Here is a 9,383-nt window from a genome sequence, read left to right as displayed (position 1 = left end):
CACCTAGATCTCAGAGACTATAAGAGATAGAGATATAGTATTTTTTCAACAGCATTTGCTATGTTTGCATGCAGATCAAGTTTGCTGCAAGTTACAAATTTGTGGAAGTTATTGAAGAAATACATTTGTATATTACAATCTGGTATATTGAGCCGTCTATGGTAGATTTTGAATGTGGTACTATATCGATATACCAAAAATACCATTCGGTATATTTTTAGTATTCTTGTAGTATGTTTGAAATATTTTGAGAATAATATCGCAATATTTTATATTTTATTTAAAATGGGTAGCGGGTATCTCACAGTAGAGCACACTCGACTGTAGCTTTCTTACTTGTATAGGTATACTGTTCTTCCATTTGTTGGTCAAATTCATCTGTCTAATAAGAAGAAAATAAATACACTTATAGCACCCACTATAATACACTGCTTTGTGTAATTATTATTACCTTTCCATCAACTGATGTTGCAAAAACAAAATTTTGTATGTATTATTAGTAACAAAACTGCATCATATATGTTTAGATAAGAAACGAATACATGAAGATCATTTCTTAAATTACATTAACATTCAACGTTCCACTGAAAGGATATATACAGGATAATCATAAGTTTAATGACTTTAAAGTATTTGCAGCTCTATTGAAAACGTCTAAAGATTTAAAATTTGCTGCAAAAAAAACTACAATAAATGCAATAAAACCTGATCTATTTCCAATCAAAAAATAAATCGCTGCATTAAATAGTCGATCGTTTTATTTTTCAGAACGCAATTTCTTAATGCACCAATTATATATGTATATGTAAATGATTACATAATTGAGTCAAATATGGGAATTTCAGCTTTTCAGTTTATCACTTCTTCATCGCTTCTTTGGGGCGAATTAGTATCTTAACTTCTTTAAGGAAAATGCACTCATAGTAGCACCAACGTAGTTTCTGCTCATATGGTGCATTTAAATTACTGCATAAGAAACAACAAAAATCTATAATTATGTGTATTCCTTCGAAAATAAAAATTTGCAATATTTACCTAGAAAAACAATTATTGTACCACCAGCCACTTTTAAACCAGTCTGCGCAATTACCACGATCATTTTTGTCGTTGTCGTGATCGAATGTTGTGAATTTCGTGTTTTCATAGTATCTCAAGCCATCCTCAAAAACAGTTCCATTCAATTTACCCAAACTCAGTGAATATCCATTATCTTCATCAGATATTTTGAAGTCGTCATAACGAGCGTTGTAGGTACTTCCATTCCGAGCAACCAAATGAATGTAAAGTTCGAAACGCTGCAAGCTCGTGATACGATGTATTTTCTCTAAGCCAAGAAAGAAATCACTTTCAAAAGAACCGAAACCTTTACGATACGTTGCCCAATCCCTATCGAAACTCTCATTTCCCCCAACTCGTTGTTGTATTACAATCCATCCAGGTCCAGCTAACTGACTATCGCACAAAACATTGAATAAACCTATGCCAGAGACATTTAGTTGATGAACTCCTGAATAATCTCCGAAAAGGATGCATGTTGTGGGAATTATTACAGATTGACTAAGCTTAGTTTCACATTCTTTTAATTTCATATGAATCTTTTTCTGTTCTTCTTCTCTAATGTTCTCTGATGTCCTATTATATTCGTTGATTTCTGAACGACATAGCTGAATATCTTTTTCATCCCTTATTGATATAGATTTACTCTTCTCTAATTTCAACTCAAGTGTTTTCTGATGTTCAGTGTTATTTTTAATATATTGATCTTTTTCAATTAAACTAGAATTAACAAAATTTAATTGAACTTGACAATTTTCTAAGTTGGTGGATTTATCTGTTAGTTGTTCTTTTAATTTAAGGATAATATTTTGTTGTGAATGAATTTCATATTCAGATTTATCAACTTTATTTTGACACAATTGCAAATCGTTTTCTCCTTTGATTACTTTGTTTTTATACTCATTTAATAGAGCTGCCTCCTTCATGAATGTTTCATGAATTCTTACAATTTCATGATATTTTGCCATAAGATCAGAATTTAATTCACTTATCTGCTTTTCCTTAGTTTCACTTTGTTCTAACTCATTTCTAACCTGCCTGAAATAATCGAGCAATGGTTTTACAGTTTTATAATTATGAATGCGGCACTGTTCTTCCATTTTTCGGTCTGATTCACACGTCTGATAGAAAGAAAAGGTATACGCTTTAATCACTTTTTATTCTTCTTAGTACTATGTCTTTGATCTCACTTCATATCCAGTTGTTGTAGCCACCAAGAGTATTTGAAGAACCATCAGTAACAAAACTCCGTTAAATTTTATTCTGCGCATTTTAAATGTTTCGACTGCCCGCAAACAAAATAAATTTCGAACTGAATATTTCGTTAAAGTCATTGAATGTCTGAAGCGGATGTGGACTCCGCTCAATAGATCTGAACGAGAGAGGTCAAGTAATGATAACCTAGAGTCTCGGCCTAGATTCTCTGTCGGCAGAAGAGATTTCAATGTCGGATGATTGTCTGTAATTTTTTTTAAATTCGGAAAAATGAATAAAATAAAAATATAAATATATAGCAATAGGTACTGTTCTGCATGCACCAGCTTCTCCTTGAAGACCCATACAAAGGAATTAACAAACTTTATGTCAAATGGAATTTATTCAAATTTTGATATATTATTTAAGAGGCTTATCAGCCACAATAAACTAAACTAAACTAAACTATCAATAAAAGGTTTTTCAACAAATATTTATACAACTTAATTCGCAATAGTAATATTTCTCTAAAGATAAACAAAAGATTTTTTACGTAAATGCCGCCCTTTTGGGATTGGGCATAAAGTACGAAAGAACGGCAGCGACTGAAAATAGAAAAGAACAGAAAATGAAATAAACACTTATTAATAATTGAAAATCGAAAAACCTACGCAGCATAACTGAAGCGACCATCACAAAGGGCGGCATACAACCGATCTGTACGAACACGGGGAAGAGTAGATTCCCTGAGAGCGCTCCTAGACGTCCAAACATCATGGCAATGGCCACCACCAGCGATCTGCAAAGAGCAAAATGTTGTCAGACTTTGAAACTTGTCACTTACTTGATGGAACCTTACCGGAATTGGATGGGAAAGAGGGCGACGACAGAGCCGATAAGAGATGAAATCGCGACGTCAGAGACAGTAACAAAAACGGAGGAGATGATTATTGTCGTCAGACTGTTAATGGACCAGTAGAGCGCAATGCCAAGTACGCCAGATACCAGCAGACCATAAGCTGTATAGCAAAAGATGAAAGTTAGAAAGTAGAAAATGCGAACTCTAAATGATAATGATAAGTGACTTACTCAACAAGCGTTTGGCACCAATTAAACGGATTACGGCTCCGGCAAAGGAATAACCCACAAGTCCACAAAACGACACAATTATATTGTTGATGTACATATCCATTAAGATGGTTTTTGGCTGCAAGATAGTTGAACGAAATACGTCAACAAAAAGAGGGTTCATACTCGTATTAATCTTATCGCCTTATCACGTACCACAGCGCAAGCGTTCTCATGATTTGTCAAAGTCTCAGCTGTTTTATTCACACTGTACTCGAGAATCGTGCACATCCTTGCTGAGTAATCTTCGTTCGCATGCTCAGCCTCATACTCGGCTATCGAGGCGAACAGCTGTGGCAACCAGAGGCGTATGGTATTCATGCCCAGAAGGATGCAGAACTGCATCGTATAGCAATGAAGGGCGAGACCCAAGAGTGGCTTATGAAACATGGGCTTCATCTGTTGCATGCCAGCGTGAAGACTTTCCATGAGAGTGCGAGACTGACGCTTGGCAGGCTCCGCGTTATCCTCTGACTTATGCTCAATAGTGTAGATCGCTTCATCCTTTTGTGCATCACGACTGGGCACTTCAAGAATGAGAGATTTTATCTGCAAGAGAAACACTCAAATAAAAAGCATTCAAAGGAATATTGTAAGCAATTGTGCTTACTGGATAGGTGTCCTTTGGCTTGCCCGTGTTAACGTGATAGATCATTTTCAGAATCTCCAAGGCCTCCTTATTGCGACACTGGCTCATCAGGAAACGAGGACTCTCGGGCATGAAGTAGATCACCAATCCACTAATCAAACTAGGCAACGCGCAGACAAACAAAAAGATCTGCCAGCTGTGAACTGTTTAAGAGCAATAACATAAATATTTAACAATTACATCCCAAAGTTGATTTAACTCACCATCGAGACTTCCAAAGAGCAGAAAGTCCCAGGGTCTGGAGAAGATGTCCCAAGCCAACATAGGCAGCAGCAGCGTAGATGTTGAAGTTAGCATGCCAACCACCATGAGCACACTGGGTCTGTACTTGGGACCATGCATCTCAGTCAGATATGTGAACAGCACAGCCGATGGGCCATTCACCCTACAAGTTGAAGAGTTAATGCATTGCCAGAGCAAAGAAACATTTAGACACTCACATAAGTCCGCCGAAGATCTTGAATGTCACCAGCATGATAAAATTCTGACTCAGCGCGCTGCCCAAGACACAAATGCAAGTAAGTATATAGCCATAGACGAGCACCTTGCGACGTCCCTTTGTATCGGCCAGATATCCCCAAGGAATTGCCGAGATGATCATGCCAGCATATGCACAAGCATTGAGCACTCCTTTATCCGTCAGTGTTAAGTGCAGATCACACTCAGCTATGGGCAAAATGTATGACATCGTGGTCGACTCAAACACATTGGCACAAGTGGCAGGTACGGTGACGAGCAGCAGAATGAGATTGAAACGTCCGAAGCCAGAGGCAACAATTGCCTTGTCGAAGTCCGCAGGAGCATCATCGTGAGAGCCGGAGGAGCCGAAAGCTGTGCTGTTTGAGTTTCCATCTGAATTTGTTTATAAATAAATTATGTAGTTTCCTTGTAAGCTTAAGATTAACAAAGTCTGAAACTTTGTTGTATTCCTTCTTCATGAATTTCACGCTTTAAACTATATCTATTCACAAAATTAAACGTTATTTCCAAACTACGCTTAAGTAGAAGCTTATTTTAACTTCGATCTAACGTTGAAATACTAATCCACAAATAAAAATTAATTTTCAACAAAAATATAAAAATAATTTCCCTACACCTTTTCTATTATTGTTTGTCACAAAAACACTTTTGAATAACGTTTATGTTTAACACACATTATTATTACATCAGACTGGTTTTATGATTTGAGGTAACATTATTCAACAGCGTGAGATTATAATAGAAAGCATCAATGTAAACGAATATAAATTATGTCGTTTATAGCCATTTAAGTTTTTTTTTTTTCAAGACATTGCTTGGCTACTCCTTGCTTCCAAGGAAAGGCCAAAAAATTCAAAGTCTATAAAAGTATGTTTTCTTCACATTTGTTTATAAGGAAAATATTATATTTAACTATTTTAAGCGTTTTTAGCATTTACTCTTAGCACATTTTAAAATAATTCAATAAAAAAATCGAAGATGAGCAAAATTTCTGTTTTGAACATTTCTACAGCAATTTTTGTTTTGACTCATTTCCTTAAAGAGAGTCTGTATGCATTGATACTCATAGTTTAATATCTCGTGTAATATACAAAATATATAAAATAAATTATGCAATAGCTAATAACGGTAAATTTCTTATCAGCTCATCAGTTTCTATTTTTGTTGCGTGCGACAGTGAAAAACAGCATTTGTTATGAGTGCATCTAAAGTGTTTTTTTCCATTGTGTATAAACACATATTTTGCTACCAAATATAATAAAATAAAATAAAATTTGGTTGAAAATAAGCACAATTTCATTTTTAAGAATTTTTGAAAGTTTGTCGGGTGCGACTATGGTAAAAACAATTTTTTTTTGTATTTTTTTTAAATTATTTTTTTTTTGAATGTACATGATGTGTGGGAAACAACATAAATTTCATGTCATCTGCGTTAATTGAGATTTGAGAATTATATATATTATATTAATTATATACTCGTAAGTTAGATAAACAATGATAGGATGTGCACAGTATACCTGGCATAAGCCAGATGCATTGGTTTGGCTGCAATGGCCAACAAACGATATCTACTATAACATACTTAAAAAGTAAAAAAAAAAAACAGCAAAAAAAATATGATGGCAAAAATGTCGCGTGTGACAGTGATTGAAATTTAACTTAAAATAAAAACAACTTAATATTTTTAAGTCAAACCAAATACATTATTTAGATGAATATATGCATAATACATTAAAATAAATTGCATTAAAATCTTTCAATTCTTTCAACCAATTCTTACAAAATGAAAATAATGTCTTGGCACATGTTTTTTTTGTCAGTTTGATTGCGTACAAATGTCGCATTCGACATCAGAGAATTGCCCATATGCATACAAATTGTTGATCTTCAATTTATAGGTTCACCATTACCTTTCGCTTTTTCACGATTCACATTTGCCGCACTTTTCTCGCACATAGTTTCGCACTATTCGAGTTATGGTTATGACAAATTGTTTTAATTGAAATATTTATTGGACACTCAATTAAAATGCGCACGCTGCTTAATTAAAAGCGCAGTGAGAAAACACTTCTCAGTTGAATATTTAACATACTACGAGTATATATATCAATTTATCACAGTTGGTTCACAGCTTCCGATTTCGGTTTGGATATTATTTAAGTATTCTTCGACAGGCTGCCGTTTTCTAAGCGTTTCAGATGCTGAATGATGCATTCTTGTGAATGACACTGGGTTTATGCCATCGTAGCAATGATGCTATAAATTTAGTGAATGAATTAAAAACAAAATCTGTTTAACTAATTTTACGAAAACAAACATTTCTTTCTTGGGAGCACTAATCATCCTAAGGGGTTCCTCAACAAACGACGTGGCAGTCGCCCCAAAAATTACGATAGCTAATCAGCTTGAGGTAGCAACCACTTTGATGATTTTGAGATAAGAAAAGATTGTTAACTTTTAACACGTTTTGTGCACGGCGTGTGCTCACTTTGTAATCACTTGGTAATAGCACGATTTGTTTACATATTCACCTAAGCCATATGTGTCGTAGCTTTGAATTAGTTATACTAAAATCCAGTTAGCAGCTGTATTCTTTATAATCTTCTGGACATCTCTTTCTCGAACCTTATCATAGTTCACACGGCATGACAAATCTCGTTAATCTACGAATGTTCTACGTCGAAATATGTAAAAAGAGGCGTGCATCTCATCTATATATTCTGAATGATTTTGAGAAATTTCTCTTATTAAATTTATTTTAGTTATTTTATATTTGTAAAAAGATTACATAATGTGGTTTGTATCCTATTCTTATATCATACGTAAAGCATTTTATATATGTTATATTATGAAAGGGCATCAGAACGTCGTCATTCTGAGTAAACTTTTCTCTCTATCTTTTATGAATGGGTTTCAGAATAAAACGAAAGCGTGAATGACGTTATAAAAATAAGTAAGAAAGCTACATTTATATTTTAAATAAAAGTATAATATTACGGTATTGTTCTCAAAATATACTAAAAAAATAATGAACATATACCAACTGATTTATATGGTATATCGATATAGGGCCACATTCAAAATATACCATAGACGACACAATATACTGGATTGTTAGCCAAACCCACTAATACCCTTAGTAAGTTGGCGTTTTTGCCCATACAAAAGTATTTCTTTAATATCTTCGATAATTTTTATCCGATCGCAACCAAGAATTTATATACTTTATAGGGTCGGAAATGCCTCCTTCTACCTGTTACAAAGTTATAATACCCTTCTACCGTATGTGTAGCAGGTATAAAAAAAAATCAAGGTATAAAATATACCAGATTATCAACTCAGGCCCTACTGCATCAGCCGCTTTTTGTCAGTTCAAATATTTCCTAAATAAGTGCTTAATTGAAATATATGGTCACACTGTTTAACCGATCTTTTTCGATGTGAATATAACATATAGAGTATCTGACTTTGGTTTTGTTGTCGCTTAAAATTCAAATTAGAAAATCGAATAATTCAAACTAAATCAATGGTATTTTTTATCAATATTTAACGCCAAATCACAACAGAGTTTATTATTTGTATGTTACTTAATTGAATTCAACTTTAAATTCAATTCTATTAACTATAATGCTTTCCATAATATGCAGCCGAATCAATTTGTGTCTCTGGGCATCAGGATGTCAGTCTATCATCGTCAATGTTGATGTGTGATGTGAGTGTTTGCCATTATCTGCAAGCTGCATATCTCGATGGAGAATGCGACATCAGCTCGTCAATCAGTAATCAGCAGATGTCAAACTACTAAACTGCTTCTAACATACACACGACTCAATTCCCAGCAATACACAACTCGATTCGGTCTCCAATTGCAGGCAACGATTCTTGCACTTGGATGCAATCAAACAATGAGAGCGAGACCGAGAATTACACGTGTCTCCCGATGGGTCGCTTATCGCGCTCTCTCTTTCACTCTATTTATTCTCTTGGCTCTTTCTCTCTTTCTTTTGCCTCGACTGCATTATAACATATGCAATCACAATTGTCAATTGTACAAATGACAGCGAGAAAAGAGAATGACTTGCAGACATAGTCAACAATTACGGTTAGTGCCACAGTTTGACTGCGGAAATGCACCCCTCCCCCCACCTCCCCTCTCCCATCCACACTCCTTAATGTGATTGTGTGGCAAGGCGAGCGAGGACAGCAGCAGCAGTGGAAGTGAAAAGCGAACACTGACACTGCGTCTACGTAGGTCTCGCACAATGAGTCTATAATGGCCATGAATGAGGTGGAAACTGGGACGATGCAGGGCGCGGAGGGAGCGGGGAGGCAGGGAGTGGAACTAGGCGCACGAGCCGGCAGCTCTGACATGTGGCAGGTGAACGAGCGATACACCAGAAAGAAGAATAAGAAACCTGTCACCCAGAGCACCCGACTGCAAAATACTCGCTAATTGATATATACATCAAAAAAAAAAAAAGTTAATATACTTAGGAAAATAAATACTGTATAATGATTACAAAAGAGGAATAATAAGAACAAAACTAGCATCGATTGACTTTAACTGTCAGATATCATTTGCAATAGATGCAATACATGGCAGTATTATTCATAAAATATACCAAAAAATACTGAAATCTATTAGGTTGAAAATACACTAAGACTCGACTAGCCGCAATCAACATTAAAATTAAAATTATAATTGTAAAAACTAGTCAATATTTTAATAGGATTACTATATGTTAATTGATTACTGCTAATACTAAAAATTAACAATTGTAGAACATTATTGAAACCTTACTTTCGCTGTGCTAATTGAGGAGTTTTCCTCACTTGGAAACAATTATATTGATTAAAAAACAAGCTTGTTATAAGC

The 9,383-nt window shown here is 34.8% G+C and overlaps 2 protein-coding genes across 2 annotated transcripts; both read right to left on the bottom strand.

Annotated features, from left to right (window-relative positions):
• Nucleotides 1–723: 723 nt before the first annotated feature.
• LOC132798443 (ficolin-2-like) lies at nt 724–1,692 on the bottom strand. The gene is made up of 2 exons (XM_060810301.1): nt 1,036–1,692; nt 724–966 (listed from the first exon to the last, which is right to left on the bottom strand). Exons 1-2 carry the CDS (start codon nt 1,587–1,589, stop codon nt 858–860), a joined length of 663 nt encoding a protein of 220 aa, XP_060666284.1. The 5' UTR covers nt 1,590–1,692; the 3' UTR covers nt 724–857.
• Nucleotides 1,693–2,714: 1,022 nt separating this feature from the next.
• On the bottom strand, nt 2,715–6,497 carry LOC132783603 (synaptic vesicle glycoprotein 2C-like). Its single transcript, XM_060788873.1, has 7 exons — nt 6,418–6,497; nt 4,468–4,879; nt 4,231–4,412; nt 3,989–4,170; nt 3,535–3,927; nt 3,340–3,457; nt 2,715–3,269 (listed from the first exon to the last, which is right to left on the bottom strand). Exons 1-7 carry the CDS (start codon nt 6,461–6,463, stop codon nt 3,106–3,108), a joined length of 1,497 nt encoding a protein of 498 aa, XP_060644856.1. The 5' UTR covers nt 6,464–6,497; the 3' UTR covers nt 2,715–3,105.
• Between the last annotated feature and the right edge of the window lie 2,886 nt (nt 6,498–9,383).

This window comes from Drosophila nasuta, chromosome 2L (assembly GCF_023558535.2).
Source record: "Drosophila nasuta strain 15112-1781.00 chromosome 2L, ASM2355853v1, whole genome shotgun sequence".
NCBI lineage: Eukaryota > Metazoa > Arthropoda > Insecta > Diptera > Drosophilidae > Drosophila > Drosophila nasuta.
This window is presented reverse-complemented; position numbering and strand designations above follow the sequence as displayed.

Excerpts from the sequence above, each read along its gene's own strand:
- LOC132798443 (XM_060810301.1), bottom strand. The coding sequence starts at position 1,589 with ATGAAATTAAAAGAATGTGAAACTAAGCTTAGTCAATCTGTAATAATT. Across the intron at positions 967-1,035 it reads TACAATAATTGTTTTTCTAG|TAATTTAAATGCACCATATG; the intron begins GTAAATATTGCA and ends TTTCTTATGCAG.
- LOC132783603 (XM_060788873.1), bottom strand. The coding sequence starts at position 6,463 with ATGTGCGAGAAAAGTGCGGCAAATGTGAATCGTGAAAAAGCGAAAG. Across the intron at positions 4,880-6,417 it reads GAATCGTGAAAAAGCGAAAG|ATGGAAACTCAAACAGCACA; the intron begins GTAATGGTGAAC and ends AAACAAATTCAG. Across the intron at positions 3,458-3,534 it reads ATGAGAACGCTTGCGCTGTG|CCAAAAACCATCTTAATGGA; the intron begins GTACGTGATAAG and ends ACTATCTTGCAG.